At 37.9% G+C, this 25,921-nt stretch overlaps 1 protein-coding gene across 17 annotated transcripts in view; it reads right to left on the minus strand.

Moving 5' to 3' along the window:
• The window catches only part of KDM6A (lysine demethylase 6A), a 161,198-nt gene that overhangs the window by 99,630 nt on the left and 35,647 nt on the right, over positions 1-25,921 (minus strand). For all 17 annotated transcript variants that reach the window (XM_064151856.1, XM_064151860.1, XM_064151862.1 and 14 more), the window contains exon 4: positions 16,742-16,791. In XM_064151856.1, coding sequence (XP_064007926.1) covers positions 16,742-16,791 — 50 coding nt within the window. The remainder of the gene's footprint in view (positions 1-16,741; positions 16,792-25,921) is intronic.

Below are 25,921 nucleotides of genomic sequence, written 5' to 3' on the forward strand. Positions count from 1 at the left end.
TAGGTTGTGCTTTGTGAAGACCAGGCTATATTTTATTGTTCAACACAGCAATGAAATACCTGACTTTGTATCAACTGGCAGACTCATTCTACTTCTCAATTCTCTTAAGATTTCACAGGATGACAGCTATGCCTCTCAATAATCTTTAAACCTGTTTAGTGCCTTCACTGTCTGACTGGCTTCCAAAATAACAATTTTTCAAGGCTAAAATCCAAATCTCTTTTGGTAAAACTTCTGTTTAACACCTTTATCAATGATCTTAGTGAAGACATAGAGTGTGTCATGAGTAAGTGCGCAGATGACACCAAGTTAGGTGGAAGTGGTGATCTGCATGAGCATAGGGAGGCTCTTCAGAGGGACCTGGATAGATGGGATCAATGGGCCAATGTCAACAGGATGAGCTTTAAAAAAGCCAAATGCCATGTCCCACACTTGGGTCACAATAACGCCAAGTAATGCTACAGGCTTGGGGCAGTGTGGCTGGAAAGCTGCCTGGCAGAAAGGGACCTGAGGGTTCTAATTGACAAGCAACTGAGTAAGAGCAAGCAGTGTGCCCAGGTGGCGAAGAAAGCCAATGGCATCCTGGCTGGTATTAGAAATGCTGTGTCCAGCAGGAGTAGGGAGGTGATTGTCCCCCTGTACTCTGTTCTGGTGAGGCCACACCTCGAGCATTGTGTTCAGTTTGGCACACTTCATTACAAGAGAGATGTAGAGGTGCTGGAGTGAGTGCAGATGAGGGCAACGAAGCTGATGAAGGTCTTGGAGTAGAAATCTTACAAAGAGCAACTGAAGGAGCTGAGGCTGTTTAGTTTGCTAAGGAGAAACCTAACTGCTATCTACAGCTACCTGAAAGGACACTGTGGAGAGGCTGCTGCTGCTCTCTTCTCACAGGTAATTAGTGATAGAACAAGAGGGAAGGGCCTCAAGCTGTGTCTGGGTGGGTTTAGACTGGACATTAGGACATTTTTTTTCACAGCAAGAGTGGTCAGGCACTGGAAAGGGCTGCCAAGGGAGGTGGCTGAGTCACCAACCCTGGATGGGTTTAAAAGTTGCTTGGATGTGATGCTTGGGGATATAGTTTTTGATGAACCGTGCAGAGCAGGGATATTGGTTGGACTTGGTGATCCCAAGGGTCTTTTCCAATTTGAATGTCTCAATGACTCTTTGAAAACAACCTGTTTCAGCCCTCCCCAAAGCCCCTGCAGAACTCTGCTGTGTGTGCAATATGCATGGGATGAAAGGAATAAAATAAATTAAATGCAAGTAAAGAAAGTAGGATTTTCTAAGTGGCACTTTCTATACCAAGAATTTTAAGTAACTTGGCTTTATGGGATCCGTGTCTTAAAATTTTCTTACACACAGTCACTTACCCTTTATTCTCTCTTTCTAAAAGCAGTGTCCCAAAGTGACACAGGAGCAGAGTTATGTTTCTGGATTTACATCGGTTTGATAACCAAGATCAATGAATTGCTCTTCAAAGAACCACAGAAACATAAAATTGTTTTGATTGGAAAAGCCCTTGAAGATCATTGAATCCAACCTTCAGCCTAAGACCACCATGGCCAATAAACAATGTCCTGAAGTGTCATCTCACAGTTGAAAAGCACAGCGGATGGAAAGTTTGTTTCACTTATGACAAAGTTATAACTTTGTTGATACAGTAGATCACATTCTTCCAGTAATGACAAAACTTTAGTTTCACAATGTGATGGTTTGGGGGTTACCCCGCCCCCCCACACTTTTGAATTTGCCCCAGCTAACTCAGACGGCCTCTGGGAATATAGATGAAGCAATTTATTTACAGCTAGCAGAATTTACAAGCAGCTATTTACAATATATACAGTTATATACAATTATATACAGAAATATACAAAGGATAAACAATACAAAAGCACAACTCCCCTCCCAGAAACCTGAGTCCCCAGGAGGGGCTCTCAAACCACCCCAACACCTCCCCCGGTCCCTCTCAACCTTACCCCAGTTCTCAGGAAGAAGAGAGGTGCAGCCAAGAGGTTAGGGAGCAAGGTTAGTAGGAGCAGGGTTAATGAGATGTGACCAGGTCTAAGGCAAAAGCAAGAGTGAGAAAACAAAATGGAGAAAAAGTCTTTCTTCTTCCCAGAGTTCTCAGCGAGACTGTGAGAGAAGTTGACATCAATTGTTTTCATTTCACTGCCCGTTATCTAGTTCTTCTACCAAAACATTCCAGCTTGCTTCAAACTAGCACACACAACCAGAACAGACAAGTTACCATGCAAAGGAGCAGTGCTTCAAGACAGTGCTCCAGTAGCTCAGTGAGTCACTGTGTCTCAGTCAAATAACAAAGTCCTACCCCTACAACTTGCTCCCTGAATTTGAATCACCAAAATACCTTAACATACAGAGTCATGACATCTCCCTGTTTTCATGTAAAGCTTGTAAGAGTAAGGATATATAACCAAAACTAGACTGCCCAGAACACAAAAAACTTGAAGTATAGAGAAGTTAGTTAGCAATGAACATGGAAGGATGCTGCATGAATTCAGAGTTACATAAAATACTAGAACTGGCAAAACCATTGAACAGAAGCAGGTTTTTAAAAAATCAAAGTATTTATTATGTTCCTTCAGGAAACATTTTTATCTTGTATCATTTTTCCAAGGCAGCACCTTCATAATTCTCACTTCAAGACAAGCTGCCATCCTGTGGCATCACTCATCTGGGTTTGTTTTGAACTCAGAATTCACATCCATCATCTCTTTTCTTGCATTTTCTCTTCACTCAAAGCTCAGGTCTGATAAACTCACCAGCAAGGAATACCTACACGTTGTCTAATAGAAGCCAGGGTTACAGCCACTGTGATAGAGGAGAGACTCCCAAGGAACTAATTTGACATCAATGCACAGGGAACAAAGTTTAGAAAAGGAAAATGCTGACATTCCTCTGAAAGACATATTGCCTCAGTGAAGTAAAGTGCCTTCAAGACAAGCTGTTCTTCATACTTATTTCAAGGTTTAGACAGATAGAGGGCTCTGTCTGCCTAAAGTTTGAGATCAAGACCAGAACTAAGACAGGGCTATAACACTCCATTATGAACGGAATGGATGACTTCATTTATGTTGCTGTATTTTTACACATTTCAGAGAGGGAAAAGCTGGATAAGGTGTGCTGTAATTCTTGTAAAGCTCCAGAGAGCACTTCTGCTCTAGACAATATACAAAGGTTGTATTTAATCAGGAATTCATCACTCCTCTCCAAAACGTAAAGACTATGCCACTGAATGGAAACATAACTCTGAACAGATGATCATGGAGTGAATAAGCAGGCTATTTTCAGCAGTAACAATTTTTGTAACTTTGCTGTTGAAGTTACTGTTAGCAGTAACTTCATTCACTTTTCTTATTATTTTAAGCCTTCCTCCCCCCGAATATCCTCCCAACCTCCAGTGATTTGTAGATATGAGGTTTCTAAAGCCAGACAAAATGTCTCCATATTTAACTGCTCTTAATGGATTTTTCTTTTTGAATTTGTCCAGATGCTTTTTGAAACCATTAAAACATTGCAAGTCTGGAGCATTCTGCAAAACTCAAGCAACTTTCTACACAACCAATGATAAAAACATTTCTGGAAGCTGCAGTAAGCATAGATTTCCTGCAGCAGTTGACAACAGAACAGAAAACACAGAAAATCTCATTAGCAGCACTAGTCTAGCTTAAAGAGATTCTCCCTTCTCTGTCACCACTATGAGCTTATCTCTAATGAAAATAGTGATTTGGAATTATGGAATGATGGTAAGTTTATCTCCTTTTCTTTCTAAAAATAAAGATCAAGCTGGCTACCTATATGATTACTTGAGTACTTTTCTTTTCTTTTTCCTTTTTCTTCTCTTCACTCTCCCTGACTCCACCTTGTTTGATCCATCTCCCATTCTACACTTCTTAGCAGGACTGGAATCAGATTTTTCAGCTTGCTTGTTTTTGGAAAAAGCTAACAAAATTCTGATTATATCATCAAGATAGATGGGAATGGATCTGTGTCTGACCCCAAAAATCAGTCTGAAAGGTGTATGCATGAAATGGATCCAAAACCACCTGGAGGGAAAAACAGTATCTGAAGAGTTTTTACAAAGCAAGTTAAACAGCATTAATGTAATTATGATATCCTGTAGTACAGTTTTATTGCTGTTTTTCTGATGACCCTGCAAATTCAGAAGGAAGAGGCTAGAACAACAGCTGCAATAAAAAAAACTCACTAAATAAAAACCTAATCCAGAAAAGACAGAATGAAAAAAACAGGAAAATTAGCTAGATATATTTTGGCTGGTAGCATCAGATGAAACTCAACTGAGCAGTTTTCTGACCTTGCAGAACAAAGACTAGGCAATAAAACAGCAGAGGAAAAGGTCCCTAACTGATCTGTTATTTCTCCCATTGCTGACATGTCAGATCTCTCATCAATCCTATTCTTCTGGCAAATGCAATGAGAAAAATGACACAGCACTGGGAACAGAAGTTAAGAGTTCTGAGTTGTCCCTCAAACACTGGAAGGGAGAGCTTGTACACATATATGGTGCCTTAGGAATGGGTGCCAAATGATTTGCATACAGCAGCAGAGAGAAGTGACTGCAGGTGACAAGCTAATGTTTTCCCAAGTTCTTTTGGAATACTAGTGAATCCCTACTACAGACTTGCATGCTGCATAGGAACATGATCAGCTATAGATTTGCTGGTAACTAAAGAATTTCTCAGCACATGCTTAGAAATACTTTTGCTTGAAATTACCTACTAAACTCAAAAGTTGGTTAGCTTGCTGTTAGTATGTTTTAGCATTTGAATTTCCAGTATCTTTTCAACATTGGGCCTTCCCCTTCAAGGACAGCACTCAGCATCTCAATTGCTGCACTCCATAAAGGCAAGCAGAAATCAGAGATCACTTCTTGCAAGCAAACATAAGCAGAACTGATTTCCATTTCTCCTCTAAATACTCATCCTTATAAGGGTGCTTCACAGAACAGAGCACAATCATGTCCAAATACTATTCTAACAACATTTTACATTATTTGTCTTTTCTTCAAAGCATAAGCTTATGAGCCTCACACATGCTACTTGTAGCTTCAAGGAAAAGACCCCACACACTGTCTCCTCATCCTCCCACCTGCTGCCTTCTCCCACCTATTTGTACTAGAGGCACTCACACTTCAGCCACTCACCCCCACCATACAGGAAAGACTGAATCTGTATCTCTGGGAAAACAAGGAAACAATACAGCACAGTACTTTAAATAAGTATATACTTGAAAGAGTATTAAAAACACTAGAACTGAGAGCTCTGAAGAGAGCAATTAAAAAATTCCAATATTGTAAAATAAACTAAAACTAATTCTAAAACTAAGCAAGTATTTAATCTTTTAAAGAATCTAAAAATGTAAAATATATCTAATGTAGAAGGATCTTCTCGCAGCTTATGATCAAAGAGGATTCTACAAGCTACATGTAAGAAAAACAGGATGGTCTTTTGTTTTAAACCTTTTTAAGGCATCAGAATATCAATTATATGGATTATTAAGTAACTGTACCATTACTGTGGCTTCTGAAAACAACACAATACTTTTGAAAAAGCAAGCACTACATGCACCATCAATAGAGTTGTTTACATGTAGAGAAACACTTGGCCATTCAGCATCATCAACATTCAAGTAATATCTTTGCCCACTGAAGATGTGTGCTCCAAGTCAGAACTGTTCTAGTCAACGAAATACACCACTCCGAACAACTTGAATTTGAGTTTCTCCACTGCCATAATTCAGCATGTCTTGTATTTTAGCATCCTACATTCTCATCACATGGACTGAAAAATGGAAGCATGCTATTATTCTAAGTAGATGAAGGATGACAGCTTATTCTGCACAAAGAAATCTTCTGCCATAGCAGAATTCAAAACGCATAAAAAGCTTTTCTGAAGACTCTTCCATCAATCCTTATAGTACTTAAGTTATTTCCACCCTGAGTATTTGCACTTCTCAACAGAGATCACACATATGGGGGATGAGAAGAGCTTTCCTGATTAATTTTTACAGTGAAGAACCACAATTAGAAAATTAATATTGTTTGAAAACAGATACCGTGTCTGGATGAAAGCAGAGTGTTTCCCCTCAGATTCTGTCTTATTTTCTCCTGACCCAAGCAAAGTTTCTACCCAAAGCACATTCATTCTTTTCCTACCACTAACATTCTGAGTATATTACAGGTTTGCCAGATTTTTGAATATTTGGCATTGATTACAAGGCATGATGAATGAATACACAATGAAAAAAAAATCAACACTACAAACACTGAAATAAAAACTTTTGTTAATTTAGTTCAAGTGGAAGTTATTTATAGTAAAATTGAAACATACACACTGCCTAAAAAGCCCTAAGACTTCTTGTGACCCAAGCAGATACTGTTTGTGTGCAGAGGAGGGTTCCTTTGTTTCGTATGATGACAAGTAACAGAAAGGGATACTAGGGAAACAACAGGGCAATGTATCAAATTTATCTAGAGATCAGAGGTGTCATTTCAAAATTTCTAATTTAAATTGGTCACTCTTCATTTTCTTTTAAGATTTTATATCTACTTCTGATTTCTTTCATATGCCCTTCTGCCAGAATTTCATTAGAGAAATCAGCTAACACAAAAGTTAATTACTGGAACTTTGTACAATGTTACTGTACACAAAACTGGACATGCTGCATTATTTGTCTGCATTAACAGTAAAAACCAGAATCTGCCTCTTTGTCATGCAACTACATATGAATTCTGTTTTACCTGACAGAGGCATAGAAATTTAGACACACACCAGAAAGCACAAAATACAGACTTACAAGTAGCCTCTAAGAAATCTCTGTATAAATATATGCTTTACTCCAATTAGCACAAAATACAACAGGTTTGCTCCTTAATCTTCCTAGATGGCATTCATTTAACAACTTATTTTAGGACAAAAATGTGTACTTTTTTCAGCTTGTCTGCTTTACTCCATATACATTTTAATTTAGAAGAATTAACCTTTTATAAAATTTTATTTTGCATCAAATAATAAAAGATCTTTTTATGAAACCCAAATACAGTTATTGCCTTGCCTATTTTTTTCCATTTTAGAGATGATCAACTGTTATTGGTGGCACAACCATCATTACCTTGCTAGCACTGCAGGAATTCTATTTATTAATATCTTTCTCTAAAATATTTTGAAAGGGTACATGCAATTCTTTTGCTTTTAGGAGGAAAAGTTCCAGTTAGTCTTTGTAAGCATAATTTGCATGTAAGGATCCTAATTTTTAACATTACCAAGTAATCACACTAAATGATTACACATATAGGATGCCGGAACAATTTAATTTGCTGTATTTCCAAAACTACCAAGTATTCTGATGCAGAAGAGAGATTATATGGTACAAGACTCAAATTCAGCCCTTCAATTTAGCAGACTTCATGCTCTTAATTTCTCCTAGGTGCCATTCTTTTAAGAACTTTTCTAGCTTTTCAATTTCTATCCATCCTGACATACTGAAGGGACAAGTTCATGATATAAACACATGAATAACCTTTACAAAACTTTGGAGAAACAGGTATTAGTAGCCATACACTTCATTGTGTGGGTTTGTTTTGACTTTGGTTTTACAACCTTTCCTTAAAATCACCTTTGATTATGTTCTATCTGCTTCCCCTCCCCCCCTTCCTGTTTGCCATGTATACTTTAGCACCAAAGCAAAGTGTCCATCAACAGAACTACTCACTTTTGCCCCCAGCACCTAAAAAAAATTAAGTGTGATGGGGAAATATTTCCTCAAAGTATTTTTCACAGGCAGTTCAGTAAAAGACATTGTACATTTGCTAGATCCTTTGTTACTTTCTGTAAAACTCCTTCTTTTGTGACAGAAAATTGTTATCACTAGGTGTAGTAACAGCTCCATACCAAAAAAACCTTCACTGTTTAATTAGTAAGAGAGGAGCTTCTGTCATCTTAACTCACTCCTTCCCTTGCTATGAACTCTCCAGGAAGCTCAGGATGGAAAATTATTTTTTTATTGCTTGAATCTCCATTACTGCTATATCCTCTAAACACACCTTTGTTTTCTTTTCTAGCTAGCTCTCCAGGTGATCCTCAGTGTTTCATGCTTTACCCTCTTCTACCTTCTTCAAAACAGAAGAGCCTATGCTGAAGATTGTTACCTGTTACTCCCTCACCTGTCTTGGGTTTTTCCAATTTTTTATTTTATTTTTAAAAACCTTCCCCACAATGCTTGATGTATTTATGACAGAGAGGTGGCTGGTAGGGAGAAAGTTAACAAGTGCCATTTCTAACCTCCCACAATCCACTCCTGTATTATTCTATATATATTTTACTCCCTTCTCCCCATATGCTCTTAGCCTTAATGCATGTTTTTAATTCTCTCATATTTTTTACATTCAAATTCTTGTCAAGGCCACAATGTTCCTTCTCCCACTCTCTGTGATTCTTCTTCTAGCCAGAGTTTCTTCTTCCTTCTATCTTTTGTTCAGTCTTACTCAGTGTTACAGTTTTTTCTCTCCTCACACTTCTCCCTCCCCTTTTCTTTCTTTTTCTGGACATAACAGTGTGCCATCTTGTATTATCGTTCAGTATCACATTCAGACTGAATTTCCACACTCTTTCATATCACATTTCTTAAAAATCCTTATGCTACTAAATCCCATTAAAATGCTTTTTGTCTCCATTACAATAACCTATCTTCAGTATTTAAAAGTTAGAGCTTTCCTTTCAAATTTATCGCTATTTTTTATCTGCTGTTCCAAAAACTGTTGTTTTAGTCAAAAGTGAGTGGATGATACAGAGTGCTGATGACCATGACATTTTCAGACAGAAGTAAAGAATGTAGAAAAGGTATTAACAATAGCTCTGTGGCAAGGCCTTCCCAGTTTTATTCACTGTTTTTATTTCTCACTTTCTGATTCTCCATTTTCTCTCAAACTTCTATTTATTCCATTCCTCATGTTGGTTTGAGGCTAACTGGAACATTCTCATTAGAGAAATCAGATAATTGGTTGCAAAAATAAAATAATAATGATGTCTGTATCATTAATTGGCTTGCTGAGAGGGATAAGAAGTCAAAATATAAGCAATGTTCTTTCACTTTGTCCTGTTCATTTCTCTGTCTGGTCTCTCTCGTTGGATCTAATCACTTTCTTTTAACCCGGATCTGCTCTTACATCTCACCTCTGATTTCAGCAACTAACACATAAGCTTTGCTGGCTGCTGCTGTCTTCTGCTTTGTTTTACTTGTCTGTCTGAGACAGGTGAAGAGAGGGGAGCTGGGGGTAGCTTTGAGCCCTTGTGGGCAGTTTTCTTTGTCCAGGAGGGAGTTTGGATTTCTGTATTATTTCTAACTTGTACATAATGTTTTTAATACTTGTATATATATTGTGCATATGTGCTTGTAAATGTTGCCCTGCTGTAAATATAGCTTCATCTTACTTCCAAAACATCTGAGCCAGTCTGGTGAATTTCAAATAGTGTAGGGGGAGAGAGATTCTAATCTACCACAATTCCTACTCTGCCATTTTGATTTTATTTTACAAATATATCCTGAATTGCACATATTTGTCTTACTCATATTTAGGTCATTTACTACTGTCTCCCAAATCCTTCTGTAATGTCCTTAATCTCAGCAACTTTCACCTTCATTAAGGAAATTTTAAACTTGTTTTCCTGATCAAGCCTTCCTCTAAATGTGTATCTCTAATGAAGTCTCCTGCAATATAAAAAGGGCTCTTTCTGTTTTTCTGCCTTTCCTGCACATGTTTTGCATTGCTGTAAGACAGTAATTCTTATTAAAGGCTTTTTGTGTCATTTTAAGGTTTTGTTCTCTGAGGACTCTCATGGGGCAATCTTATCCCTTTATACAGGATATCTATTCTCCTTTTGAAACACAAAGTTCCAAAAATCTAAGGGTTTTAATAAAAAGTTGCCTTCACAAACTATCCTACTGCCTTCTCCCACTTTTGTTTCAGGAAGGCGTCTGCTTCATCAATTTCTACTGATCCTTTACCACTCTACGGTTTCAATTAAACCAAGCATTTATATACAATTAAAAAAATAATGGAAGCTTTGATGAATTCTGCCTAAAAACACTACTTGGTATTTTGAGGTTACTACAGAAAATAAAACACTTGTTGAGTCAATGAAGTGGAAAATTGCTGTCTTTCAACAGATCCTCTAAGGTACAAAATGTTCTCTTATTTGCCATTATCAGTATGTCTAGTAATTGCTTTTTGTCCAACTATTAAAAAAGGCAGAAACAGACTTACAGTCTAGAAAGACACAGCAAAACACAGAATTAAGGCATTTATCTCTTTTTTTTATTGTTTTGCTGTTTTATAGCATTAGGAATATACATCTAAAAAAGGGCATTTTTCTTTCCAAAACAGAAAAAAAAACCCCAGCTGTATAAATACATTGAGCAACAGGTCACATTTCAAAACAAATCATCATGGGCTTCTGTTCTTTGGGAAGAAGAAAGAAAAAAGCCTTACTACTAATGAAAAGTGCTTAAGACATGGGGTTGAAAATACTTCTAGTGACATTTCTATACAGGTTTAATTATAAAACGGTATTGTAAAAAAAGATACCTGGTACTAAATTACACCTTAGCACTGCACAACAAGGAATGCTATAAAATCATTTTCGGTAACAAACCATCAACTCAGCATAAAGAACATACTCTTCTGTGACTAGTACACATGTGCACAGCCACAGTTTCCTGAGATTTCTGAAGAGAATTTTAGGGTTTTGTTGTTTCTTTGGTGTCTCTGCATGGTTTTGGATTCTTTAGTGTTAGACTATCTGAAAAAAGCAAAGGTTTGCTATTTCACAGAATCACTGAACTTTAGGGGTTGGAAGGAACCTCCAGAGATTGGGTCCAACCACCCTGGCAAGGCAGGATCACCTAGGCTAGTTCACTCAGCAACATATCCAGATTTGCAAACATACAGCCAAACCCACATAGCCATATTTGCAAACACATAGCCCAAATTAAATTTCCAAGAATCAATTAAGTGACAAGTATGATGAAGGTCTGAGGCAAACGTTTTAACTCAGTATTTTAGAATGCCCAGTAAACATGGCCAAGAAGTACTGAATAGCTGCTTTCCAGAATTAAACCAACATCTTATTTGCTGCAAAACAATCATGGGATTTAGTTCTCCTTCCTCATGTTAATTATTTTAAAACTACACTACAGTAGTGTAGTGCCTTCTACAGTATAGCCTCAAAATGGTAAAGTATTTATACCATCCTTGCACCTAGATAATCTTAAAAGCCACTGGAACACAGAAGTAGGTATTTCAAAATTTCCTTGGAGTTTAATAAACTTCCTTTTTTTTTTATTAAAAAGAAAGATGATTAGGATCAATTTCATAATAATGACAAAGAGTGTCTGACAGATTTACATTCCTCCTAGGCAACTTTCCAATTAAGGTAAACAGCTAAGAAAAAGTCTATTTCTGAATCTGTGTTGGAAGATACAACTCACTAATTAAGGATTCCTCAAACATTCCAAGAAACATTCAGATTTTCTGACTGATGCACTCCAAACACTTCTCTGTAAGAAAGACACTGAGTAAGTATAACTGAATAAACTGATGTTTCTTTTCTATTTAAGGTATCCCTAATCTAAGTTCCATTATCCTAGTCCATGGTAAGTAAGTAGACTTGTTTGATAAAGGAGTAACTGATTTTAACTGGCAGAAATAACTGCCAACATTTTAAAGTACACTTAGGTGCATTTCCAAATACCATGTCCTGGCAACCTTCCAATTCACATATAGACAGAAATGTTTATGTATCTGTGTACCCTCTCTTACTGCAATGAAATATACCTTTTTATAAAAATGCTTGTAGACAGACAGGATACCTCTCTTTGATGAATTAATACACTCAGATTACAGTGCAACCACAGTGTTGTCCATATGCTCCCCACAATTTGTTCACAATCTCTTGGATTTGACTAAAATCCTCCCTAGAAAGCTACATATTCATTCCCCAACCACAGAGTGAACAACAGATGGCTCACAGAAATGCTGCAAAGAACCACCATATACCCATACAGAAAAATTTTATTCTGTGTTGCAGTAATTACAGGCACACAACTTCTGACAATGTGAACACTGAACCTACCTGCAAATGGCCACAAATATACTTTAATCAAGATGAAGGAACAACCTAACGGCTGCAGTTGCAGTGTCATTAGAATCTCTGAACCAAAGTAGCAGACAGCTAGGCTGTTCTGTAAAATCCTCCTAAGAAACACTGTAGTGAGTACTGAATCCTCTTGCAGCCCCACATCTGTGGAGGGTGGTTTCAACCTTTCCCCCTGCCCTGGGCATCCATGTCAATGCAACAGATCCAGATGTTTTACACTTACACGCTCAATTCACCCATGTACTCTGTTAGTACAGCCCTACCCAAACTCAGGCATTATATAAAAGAGTTCAGTACAATCAACTTCATTATAGTACAACAACATGAGATGATTAAACTAACTTTTTCCAGGTGCCAGATAACTGCCATCATGTTTGGATAAAACCAGGAAAACTCCTTGCTGGGCTTCTAATCTTGCCACCTCGGAATATGTCAAAACTGATAATCATGGCAGAGATTTACACTTGATATCTTTATTTTCTCAGTAGCATCAGAAGCTACAAACTGAAGTTGTTGTTATCTCCCTTTCCTGAACTGCCCTTCCTATTCATTCATCCCCCACAGTCTTCCTCACCTCCCCCAACATGTTGACACAAGCAGAGTTTTAAAAAGAAATTAGAATAAAGTGCATTGCACAGAAGGGAGATTTATTTTAGTATGGGCACATAATAAGAAGTAGCAACACTGAGAAAACTATTTGAATGCAAGAACTCTTTAAGTTATCTCAGTTTTTACCCAAGTTGAGATATTTGCTTCATAAGATTTCAGGTCAGTTAATTTTTAAATGCAGAGTTAGGGTACCACAGTGTCTGTATAAAGCAAAACTGAAAACTCAGTCAGCACGACATTTTATGTTGATCTGAGACTGCCTCCTGCAAAAAAAAGATCTACCTGGGAATAGGAATCTCAACACAACTCAGTTCTTCCCAAACTATCCATACAGGTATTACTTTTTTAAAAGCAATCAGTATCTTATCAGAGTGAAGGGAGTATTTATCTGGCAAATAGCAAAACACAGCATATTCTTAACTTTCCACCTTCACCTTTATCACTGTTACACCTCAGAGCAGAGGTGTTTTAGCCCCTGGATCATTTTTGTGGCCCTCCTCTAGACTCACTTCAGCAGCTCTGTGTCCTTCTTACTACAGGGACACCACTATTGGACAGAGTATTCGAGGTGGGTGTCTCACAAGAGCAAAGAGTAAATGGTAAGAATCACCTCCCTTGACCTGCCGTCCACACTCCTCCATCATGATGCAGCCTAGCACATGATTTGCCTTCTGGGCTACATGAATGCATTGCTGGCTCATGCTGACCAACCACATGGAATAAAATAGCAGAGAGTAAAACACTATGTAGGGAGGGTAAAAAAACCCAACAACTTAATTGATGGCATCTAACCCTGTAAGATTTTTTTTTAAGAGAAATATTCCTTTAAAAAAACACAACAGTGAAATAAAGAAGTGTGTTTTTTTATCAGTCATCTGTATCTCTAAAAAAAAGTGAATCACAAAGTGTAACAGAAGCAAGTGTGACCAAAAATGCATCCCAAACTTACTATTCTTGACTAAACAGTTAGTTACAGATACAAAGCACTAGAGAACAGTTAGGAGGAGGCAAGGGTGAAGACTTTTCTCTACACCTAATCCAGGCAACTTTCTACTGCCACCTTGAAAATCTTCATCATCCATCAGGAAGGTGAAATATGATTCATCTGTGATACTTACTTAGTTTCAGCAAAGAAGTTATTTACTGGAAAACATTTTCTTTACTCTCTCAGGCCCTTTTTCATGCACATAAAATTAATAAAATCACCAAAAATATTATGGAAAAAAAACAACTTTGGACTTGGTACTTGTAAGGAAGCTCTTAATGAGAACTAGTAGTATAGTATCCTTCCTATCTAAGGCCAAGCAGAAGAAAAGTTAATGGGATTTTATGTTATTTCTTTTCTTTGCTGAAGTCAAAATGCTCTTTAATCCAATCCAAGCAAATCTCTCACACTTCCAGCTGCAAATGTTTGAAATGTTTTCTGCCTAACAGATTTCTTGAGATATACACAAGGAACAGCTATGTCCAAGTTTCAGTATACTGCATGCAAACAGAAATTGCTTTCAGTAAGTCAAGCACATATCACACATTTTACTGCTACCCATGCTCTTGTGCAATGAAACTGCAAAACAATCAGAGCTTGCAATTACTTTAATTGCAGATAATATTCTGAGCTATGTTGAAACATGTTACACCTATGGCAACACATACAAAGAGTTATACTTCACCCTGAAATGTCAGAAAGTGCAGGGGAAACAATTTACTTACTAATAATTTACCGCCTGTAAATTACCCATTAGAGCAAAAGTCAGAAAAAAGAATTCAAGTCACAAACTATTCTAAAATGCTTAGCATGGCAAGGGTATAAACAACAGAAACTATTACAACAGATGTATAATTCATTGATTGATTTAAACACTGTTACAGCAACCTTTACACTAACTCACTGAGGACATACAAGAACAGATGAATGTTTTTATTGTTGTATTTCTTAAACTACAGTGGCTGCTTCTGGAAAAAAACTACTTCCCACTCCCAATGGCTTGGTGCAAAAATAGCACTAATACAACCTCTATCGGAGCAAAGGCCTTACAAGACAGTATGAAAAATCTTTCTAGGACTCTCTGGACCACAGACCAGAAGACATTTTTCACAGAATCTTGTTGGAAGATTCTATGGAATCTCTCTAACCTCTATGGAAGAAGTTGGAAGAGACCTCCAAGATCATTCAGTCCAACCTATCATTCAGCCCTGTCCTCTCCCAGCACAACTTGAGACTGTCCCCCCTTGTTCTATTGCTGGTTGCCTTCAGGAAGTTGCAGACAGCAATGAGGTCACCCCTGAGCCTCCTCTTCACTAGGCTAAACAATCCCAGCTCCCTCAGCCTCTCCTCACTGGTCTTGCGCTCCATGTGCCTTCTTTGGACATGTTCCAGTATCTCAACATCTCTGTTGAATTGAGGAGCCCAGAACTGAACATAGGTGTGGCCTGACAAGTGTTGAATACAGGGGAAGAATAATCTCCCTTGTCCTGCTGGCCACACTGCTCCTGAGCCAGGCCAGGATGCCATTGGCTCTCTTGCCCACCTGGGCACACTGCTGCCTCATCTTCAGCCTACTGAAGCACCCCCAGGTCCCTTTCTGCCTGGCTGCTCTCCAGCCACTCTGTCCCCAGCCTGTAGCACTGCTTGGGGTTGTTGTGGCCAAAGTGCAGAACCCTGCCCTAGGCCTTGTTAAATCTCATCCCATTGGCCTCTGCCCACCCATCCAGCCTGTCAGGGTCCCTCTGCAGGGCTTTCCTATCCTCCAACAGATCCACACCTGCTCCTAGCTTGGTGTCATCTGCAAACTTACTAATGCTGGACTCAATCCTCTTGTCCAGATCATCAATAAAGATACTGAACAGGACTGGGCCCAGCACTGATCCTTGGGGAACACCGATAGTGATTGGCTGCCAACTGGATGTGGCACCATTCACCACCACTCCCTGGGCTCTGCCATCCAGCCAGTTCTTGACCTATATCAGAGTGAAGCTGTCCAAGACACAAGCTGCCAGCTTTGCCAGGAGCTTGTTGTGGCAGATGCTGTCAAAGGCCTTGATGAAGTCCAGTCCACTTATTTCAGTTCACTTTTCTATCCTTTACTCACACCGCCCTTTTGACTTTTCACCCCTCAAATAGGAGAAGTTGTCACTGTTCTCTTCAGAACATACTTGCAGTCCCTATAAATGGCAAAGAATACAGGAAACACGTCTCTATGCTGCATGTATGTGACGCTGATGTCTTTGCAGATTGAGGCCTCACTATTTTAGTATGCATTTATGCATACTCCCAAGGAAAACACACTGCTAAGACCACACAAGTACCAGTGACTGCGCTGGGTGCTCTCCTTCACCTCTGTCTCACTCTTGAGACTGTTTCATGTAACAATGCAAGTATGCTATTTTTCTACACTAGCATGGCAAGAATTTTTTTAATTTTATTAATTTAGAATTCTGACAGTTACAGATAAGCAGCTATACTAACAGGAGTTTTTTCCTGCCTTACGTAAGATTGTTACCTAAAATACTGAAAGAGACATAAAGCAATTTGGCATCTGCAGAAGTGGAATGAAGCCAGAGAACATTTCTCCCAGTAGAAGTCCAATACCTGCATGGCAACCTTCAAGTAATTCTATCCCTCAATACACCTATCAAATATTTATGCTTACATAAGAAAAACTGAAGCAATGAACAATAATGAAATAAAATTTTTAAAATCTGAAATGTGTCAAGATTGATTTGCCACTTCAACAAAAGGTGGGAAAGGCTTATTTCCACATAGATTTCTAATAAATTTTACATATAAACAAACATCTCCATCAGGACCCAATTGATAATCCAAAAAGTAATCACACAGAGACACTCCAAACTTACACTGAAATTAATCTGGTTTAGAAATTCAATCATTTACAACAATCTGTTATTTTTAAAATTTAAAAAGCAGTATATATACAGACCTTCCAGTAGTCAGATTGTAAACTGTAGTACCTCTGGTATGCAGATAATGCTGTAGGAAAGAAAAATGAATGTTGAAATTTGTTTTGTTGCATTTTCTTTGAAGACAGAAAACCTTAAGACTCAGAACAGACAGTACAAGGAGAAACAGTTTAATAAAAGTAACACTGCCACAGTAAGCACACTGTTGTGGATAATGTATCCCTTATTATTGTGTCTTATGAAATGTCAACCTGAGAGGGTATTTATCATTAATCTTAGAAACACAAGTCAAAAAAACCTGAAATGAAGAAAGGACATGAAATTTTGGGACTTTCATCCTGGACAAGCCATTGTAAGGTTTTACAGTTTCATCACGTAGCTCATTTACCATGCTCCCTGATGTCCCGTAATTTATAAAGAACTGGTATGGACAGAAATACAAAGAGAAATCAATTTCACATGCCCTTTCATTCTTTAATTAGGTAAACAGATGCAAGTAAAGAATGATTACCATTTTATTCAACACCTAAGAGACAAAACTAACCTGGAAAACATGGGTTAAGAACAGCTCTGTCCAGTAGAAAGTTAGTTCTGCCTAGCAACAAATTTCTCAGATCACCATTCCTGCATCCCTCCTCCCCACTAAAAACTCTGGTTGATTCATCTTGCCCTTCAGCTACCAGGCCACACCAGGCCAGAGAGTAAACAGGCTTTGTGTTCTTACAAGAACACTGCACAAAGCACCACCCAAAAATGCAGAATTTTAAATACAGATTTACTGCAGTAACACCAAGAATTTGATTTTTCAAGTGTTTGCTTCTTAGGATTTCAGAACAGTTTCTACCAGTATGCATTTTTAAAACAACAAAAGAAGTCAGCCTCTGCTTTGAGACATTAAAAACACTAAATAGATGAATACAATAAGAGCAGTATGTACTTTATGTTCAAGTTCATATCCTGCAAGGCAAGGATCACGAACAAATGTTGTCCCCTTCAGTGCCTGTCTTGCATATTCATTTTGTTAACAAAAGCCCTTAACAACATACATATAATGGCAAGGTACACACAGCTTTCTCAAGTATACACCTTTGTAGTCATCTGTCTATGGAGACTCACAGCCTTGTATTTGTTAAACGTCTAACTGATATATACTGAATCATGTCCATAAGGTCCCCCTCACCACTGGAACTGCTTGTGAAGCCAGCTTCTAATTTTGGTGCTCTGAACTGTGATTCATTTACATGTCCAGAGTAGGGACACTCCCCACTCATCATGCTTACATGCAGTATGTGTAAAAGCTTACATGCAACTTAGATGAACAAAATCACACAAAAAAACTAGTCAATCAGGCTAAGTCTTTCATAACTGATGAATAAAATACCTCCCCCATCCCAAAAAACCCTTACGGTACAAATTGAAGTCTATGACTGTGCTCTAACAATTTTAGTTTAAGAATGCTCAGATTAGGTATATTTCAGTCACAAGATGTAATTATGTTATAAAAGATGTTCACAATAACACAAAATAACCTCCTATATTTACCTTCTTCCAGATATCATTAACGACTTTTGACAGAAAGGGAAAATTAGTTTTTGAATGTGGGGATGACTGCTTTCTCAAACAGCAAAACACATATGCATACTATGAATATACTTCAATTTACTTCAATAAAATGCAATTTTAGTTCTCTTTTACTCAGCATCTCTACTGACTTTAAAGAGCTATTTCAAAACAAGCATATTTCAAGTACTTAAGTCAGCAGGACAATATTATGCAAGATTTAGGAAACTCAGAGCTTCCTTTAATATTTTTTTCCTTTTTTTTAATGCAGTTAATATACAGGGGATATGGATAAAATAAAAAGATGAAAAGAAACAGTAAATAAAATGTTAATAATTTACACTGGAAAACAAAAGGAAGAAGTTTTCAGTGTAGCTGTTAAAAATAAAGGAATATCCAAGTGAGTGTTTCTCCTTAAACAGAAGAGCTGAAACACACTTGCCTATAGAAGTTATCCCTAAGAAGTTCATAGAACATCAATAGTTTGAACCAACCAACCAAAAAAACAGAAAAGCAACAGAGCCTCTATAGAAGAAAGTAAAGGGATAAAAAAAAGAGAAAAGCTTTACTGCTATCCACTAATCTAAAGATTCCTTATTCAAGTATGGCAAAAAGGTGTACAGCTGAAGTTTTTCTTCTTGCCCCTAAATCTAGCTAGTCAGAGTGCACACAGCCTCGCTCCCCAGCCTGAGAGACAATGGAACAGAAGTGAGCAGTGTAGAATAAACAACAACATCTGAAAGCATTCACTCAGACTCAGTGAAGCCCTATGACAAGGAAGGAGGAACATTAGGAAGCTCAGTAAACTCAGTTCCACTGATGTCATTGCTTGTAAAGAAACTTGTCCACAAAAATCCTAGCACCTCCATTTAACATAGGGAAAGGTTCTAAAAGATCTCTGTACCAAGATACTCTACCAGTTTTTCTGACAGTGCTGATCTTTGCAAATTATTTTCATTTTAATTCTTCCATTTTACAATGAAGTTCAGTGATTTCCCATGGGAACACCTGAAATGATTGCTTTAATGTGTCAAGCTCATGTGACAATTAAAAACAAGTACATAGGAAGTATGGACTGCTGAAGCATATTATGTTTACACAATAAAGCTTTCATTCTAAGAAAGGTCACATTACTCTTCCAGAGGAACCAAGAAAACACAATAGTTCTCCTCTTAAATGTCCTGAGTGTTCAAAACTACTTGTGGGTTCAGCAGCCTCTTCTATGGATCCAGCCTTTCCTTCTGTGGCACCAGTATTCTGCTGCTGCCTCTTCAAGATTAAATGCTAAAATTCTCAGTGTTATGTTGCAAATTCTGGAGAGATTCCTTAGGGAGAAGCTCAACAGCTAGAAACTGCTATTGATGCACAATTTCAGTATTTAATGAACACTTAACTTGCAGTTAGTTACTTGTGAAAGGACGAAATAAAGTTTCACATCTAGATTAAACATCTGCTACCTGAGCACTCAAGCTCTGCTGATAAAGTATGAAGAAACAGGCACAAAAACAGAAAAAAAGGGATGCAATAGCATTTTTTTTGCCAGAGCTCAAACAAAACACCAGTAAATCAAGCACACCCCCCAGGAAGGATCTTGCATGTGATAGGCTAGAAATCAAAATACAAAAACAGGACTAAAAAAAAACAAAATCCAACCTACTAGTTTTAAAGCAGTTGAACATGAACCATAAATGTACTCTACTGTAGTCTACGCCTTGAGCAAGTCAACAGTGAGCAAGTATTTATCCTGATTTTCACAATACAGAAATGGAGCATCTCACCTAGAAGTGTATTATGGAACTACAAGTAACCTCTCAAATGTAGTTTAAAATCTCTCCAATTAGAGGTTTTTATTCCAGGTTAAGAATAGAAAGAATAAACAAATCTGATGAATGTTTCAGTTTGAGTAAGAACAAAAATTATTTCTCTCCAGTGATTTTTCCTTCTCAGCTCAGTCTCTTCTAAATGACTGCACTTTCTGAAATTAATGGCCTGTTTTTGCAAACTGACTACTTCTAGCAGTGGTACCAGCTGATGTTCAGTTATTATGAAGGATCATGATGTAAAGAGGTTCTTGATTGTACTTGCTCCTTTGGAGACGAACACCAATGACAGATCTTGTGTGTCACACTGGGAGTGCATAAATTAAAAATGTTGCATCTGTGGGGAGGAGCCAGTAGAGGTCAATGAAATATTGAATTCTGAATACTGATCAATGATGTACTGAATTTTATGTGTGTCATATTCAGTATAGAGTTGAAGGATGACATGGGTTAAGAGGCCAGCATCCCAGGAAGACTCTGTCCACTGTGCCTTTAATCCCAATCCATGTATTTCTGAATCCAAACTCCAGAATACAGCTCCTGAATTTGGCTCCTGTCTGTTACTAAGTCCTGTCTGGGCCTTCCCCTGCCCACAGCACCAGTAGCAACAGTGATGTAATCGCCATCAGAGGGTTGGTTTGGGTATTAGTTTTGTATGTATTTGTATATATTTAATTTTACTAATTTAAAGCTCTTTTAGTTTTCTAGTCCATAAGTCTGTATTCTTTTCCTCTTTCCCTCTGGGAAAGAAGAGAGGTTCATAAAAATCATTTCTCATGCTTCTAGTGACTAGCCAAGCCTTAACACTGAGCAACAAAAATTTTATGCAAGTCCTTATCCAAAACACAGGTTATGTTTCATCAGTGTTAGGATTCTAATTATGACATTATCTGGTTTATTAAAAAGCAAAAAGAAAGTCACTTGTGTCATGAATCACATCAGTAGTAGTAAAAACCAACTACATTTGCACCTTTACTTTTTATCCAAGATGGTCAAGGTTACACAATTTTTTGTCAGTAGAAAACATACTCTATGAACTACTGTTCCTCTTTTAACACAGAGATACAAAAGTGAATTAATTACTCTGCTTCAGTTAAGATGCCTTTTTCAAACATAACTTCTTTGAAATCACCATTAGGCACAGCAGAATTCCACTGACCATCTTCTGATTATGAACTTCTTTCTGAGCTTTTCCAACCTAGAAGTTTGTCACTAAAATTCTTAAGCACATGGAACTGATGGAGGTCAAATACATACAAACTTTCTTTTCACAGCATACTGAATACTCCTGAGAACCTAGAAAATGCATTTTCGGACTCAAAACAGAACTGAGAGTCAACAGCAAGTAGGATGACTCTTCAAGCTTCATCCTCAACTATATTCATAAAATGATCCATTCAACCACAGAAAACTCTCTTAAAAGCACAAAGCTTAAAGACCACATTCAGACACCTGAAACAATGTAGATGTCAACAAAGAATTGGTGAAAAAAGGTGCTCATGTTACCTATCTCTATCATCCTACCCAGTAGTCCGTTACTTTATCAGTTTACATTCTCACTGTGAATAGGTTTCTCCAAAACCTGCAATTTACATTATTTTTCCAACAGCTAAGCTTTGTCAGACTTTTGAAAACCCCAAAACCTAGTGAGCAGAAAACATGGCATTTACCATTTTAACCCTGAACAGGGCTGAAGGGATATGTGTAGCTTTTCCGATCATTATCATCAGGTACATTGCTTTGTGAGAACAAAAGAATGTTTACCTAAAACAGCCCTGAAAAGAAAAACACTATCTTTCCACTTAAAGAATTAAAATACTGGACAGCAAAACAAACTCCTTAGCATCAGCTTACATCTTTATGCATCTTCAAGCCTTTAGCACCTTGTGCAGAGCTGACCCTCTAATGAGTTCAGGCAGTCATAGTCTACTGGTTTGTTCTTCTTACAGATTTTTACAGCTGCCTAACTACCCACTTCGCACTACCTACAGTTACTCTAGTGCTGACATCCTTTATTATCTGCCTTCTAAGAGTCTACCTCCCTCTGCTACTATGACTAGGGTGAAAGGACATCTCGGAATCAGGACACAAATGTTTTTTTATTCACCTGTCTGAGATTCCCTGATTTCACTTAGAGAATTTAAAACAGATTTTACATAATCACAAAGTATTTGGTTTCAGATTTTTGTTGTTTTTTTAATTTCATAAGAAAATGATAAAACCCTTTTAAAACACACAAATGTGATATAACAGATAATCTCTCTTCACATTCACAGTCAAAACAGATAACCTCAAACAAGTGAGAGTGAAGAACAAAATGCCTAGACTGAATAGCATCCACCTACTTGTCGTTTTCAGCAGATCTAATTACAAATCACGTACAAAAGTCACAGAGAGATAGCTTTTATGATCAGCTCTAACAAATCTATTTTATGATACCTGAAAATCTAAGACAGCTTCACAAGTGATTCAAATATAGAGCACTTTGAGTATTTTTGTGCTCGAGTAAGGAAAAAAGCAAACTAGATGCTAACACCATCTAGTGGCACCCTGTAAGGCCAAGACTAACAAATTTTTGGCTTGCTGAATTTAAAGAAAGTTAACAGCAAGCATTAATTTGATTCTATACTCTTGAAACAGAACTTTAAAACAACTGCCTTCTCCATATACTTGTGTGTAAATAATTTTCTTTTAAAATCTATTTAAGAAAACAATAATGTTATAATTTGTAAACAAGCACCAACATTTCGTAAAACTATCTGAAGAACTGCAGAAGAGAGGCAAACAAAGAGAATATGCATTGCTTTAAATCTGACAATGCTTCCAGGAAAAAGTAATCTTCATTAAATACCTAGGAGACACACACAGGTTATGGAAATAGCTTATTATATAGTGCAAGCTTTATCCACAATAAGTGTTTTAGCCTAGCAAAATGGATGCTGCTGGGCCATAAAATTACCAACATCAAAAGGTGAGGAAATTCCAAGCTTGAGTCAACAGAGTTGACTTTTCACTGACTAAAAAGAATGGCTTGATGGCAGGGCCCAAAGAGTGGTGGTGAATGCAGCTAAATCCAGTTGATGGCCAGTGACAAAAAGTATTCCTCACGCTCATTTTCAAGGCTGCTCTTGTTTAATGTATTTATCAATGATCTGGACTAGAGGATCGAGTGTACTCTCAGTAAGTTTAGAGATAACACTAAATTGGGTGAGAGTGCTGATCTGCTTGACAGTAGGAAGGCTCTGCAAAGGGATGTGGGTTCTGCACTTGGGTCACAAAACCACTGTGGAATACTCCACGCTTGAGGAGATGTCTGGAAAGCTGCCCAGTGGTTAGGGACCTGGGGGTGCTGGTCAACAGCTGGCTGAACTTGAGCCAACAGTGTGCTCAGGTGGCCAAGGCAAGAGGCATCCTGGCCTCCTGCCAGAAAAAGCACAGCCAATAGGACTAAAGAACTGCTCATCCCCTTGTATGGGGTACTGGTGAAGCAACACCTCAAATACAGGGTTTGATTTTGGAATCCTCAATACAAGAGGTATTTTTGCACATTGAGGTGCAAAAGTGTGTCCAGAGAAAGGCAGTGAAGCTGGTGAAGTGCCTGGAGAACACGTCTTATAAAAAGCAGCTGAGGGAACTTGGTTTAACCTGAAGATTAAGCTGATGGGAGACAGCTACCTGAAAGGAGGATGGAGCGAAGTGGGTGTCAGCCTTTTCTCTCAAGGAGCAAGCAATAGGACAAGAGAAAACAGACATAAGTTGTGCCAGAGGAAGTGTAGGTTGGATATCATGGGAAAAAAAAATTCACTGAAAGCACTGTCAAGCACTAACCAGGCTGCCGCACCCCACACTCTTTATTAAGAACATTGAAACGTTCCACATTTAAGATAATATTCTTACTTCTTTCTATGACTTGCACATAATGGTTTGGACCTCCTGAAATTAAAAGTCAAAATTTCTTTCCTGAGGAGAAAATAAATAGCTCTAAATAGAAGCAGCCCGATTTCTGTTGGTTATTAACAATTAAAACCAACAAAGAAAAAACAGTGCACTTAAATATCACATTTATTTGAAACATAAGCCATCAGATTGCTTTGCTACTTAAAATTCACTCCAGTTCTTCAGGACTCATCAGAAGACAGCCCAGCAGTGAAGCTGCAGAAACCAGTGCAATTCTACCTATGCTAGGAAATTCTCTCTTATATTTTATAAAGTGTGTCCAACTGTTCCGTACTTCAGAACACAGCACACTGAAATACTTTCTAATGCCAACAGACTGAAGTCCTGAAAGGCCAAGACATTAACACTACAGGAAAAAGCCTCTACAGAACTGGAATTCTAACTACAAAGGAACACAAGTACATTGTTTAATTTGGGAGCTCTTGCTGCAACCAAACAACTTCATACTTGAACAAACAGAAGATGTTTAAATTCGGGGTGTAGGCTGTATCTTAATAAATGAGCACCTCAATAAAACTGCTCAGTATTTTTTCAGTTTTGTTTTGTATTTTAACCTAGAAATTGCTAACAAATGCCCTAGGACTAATTAAGACTACCTTATAAATTACTTTAAATATTTTCACATTAATGCTTTTGACATTGCAGTCACTGCTTATGAGTGAAGTAAGTATTATTAAAACTGTTCTGACAGTACATAAAAATGGTGATCACTGCTTGGGTACAACAGTAAGAATTATTTTAGTGCAGTGTTAACTGTGCTTTAGTTAACTGTGATGTGAATAACAACACATTTTCCCCAAATCATTCATGCATTTCATTATCTACTTTTACTTCCAGGAATATTGCTTAGAGAAAATCATTTCAAGTAGGCAAATGATAAAAGTATGTCTCCGCTTGTGCAACTGTTAGCTGTCCTGCAAGTCACAGCCTAGAACACAGCCTAGATGAACCTCCAACAAAACAGATAAAAAGACTGCTAAGATACACACAGATGATGTCAGAGCCATGAACTCACTGAACTCCAGTCAACTAGAATCCCAACCTTCAAGATCACTGCCTATACTCTGTGCTCCTTATAGAAATCAGAGTAATATAAAACAGAAATGAAAAACGTAGCATCAGTTTCTTCCAAGGCTAACAGCACAGTAACTATGGTAAAATCCCAGCCCTCTCAAGGAATGCAGTAGCAAACAAAGTTCACAGGTATATATCATGGAATCCCAGGTGGATTCATAAGGCTGCCAGCATCCAAAAGCCTACTTGACAACTCATCAACCTCCTCTGGCAAAATGTGAGGCTGAGGTTTCACATTCTGGAGCAATCACGTCACTTTTTTCTGCTGGGTTATTTTTCAGTTGGATCAGTTCCCCACACAGCTGCACATTCAGCTGTGCCAGCACAAAGCAGAGAGCAGCAACAAGCAGATGGGGGATGCCACTAAAGACACACCCAGAACAGCAACAGGTTTGGGAACCTCTGAAACAAACAGCTGAGGAATAGCTGTCTCATTTGGAGAGGTGAAATAGTATGTGTATATATTAAAAAAAAAAAAAAAAATCAGATTAGAGTTAAGAAAACAATACTAAGAAAACAACAGTTTGTACTAAGAGGAGCAAATACTGCCAGTCCGGTAAATACTGAAGTCAAATTCCATCCAGAAATTGTCAAGATAATGAAACCAGGGCACAGAAACCACCTTGTACAAGGTTGCTAAACTCAATCAATCAGTCTTAGTTATAATTGCCTGAATAAAATATTCAAAACCTGCAAAAAGGTTGATACCTTACCCAGGACCTCCTCCTAAGAATAGCACACTGCAATTAACAAGAGATTTCAACCTCGTGGCTGTAGAGAAAACCCTTT

Source organism: Pogoniulus pusillus, chromosome 12, assembly GCF_015220805.1.
Source record: "Pogoniulus pusillus isolate bPogPus1 chromosome 12, bPogPus1.pri, whole genome shotgun sequence".
Classification (NCBI taxonomy): Eukaryota; Metazoa; Chordata; class Aves; order Piciformes; family Lybiidae; genus Pogoniulus; species Pogoniulus pusillus.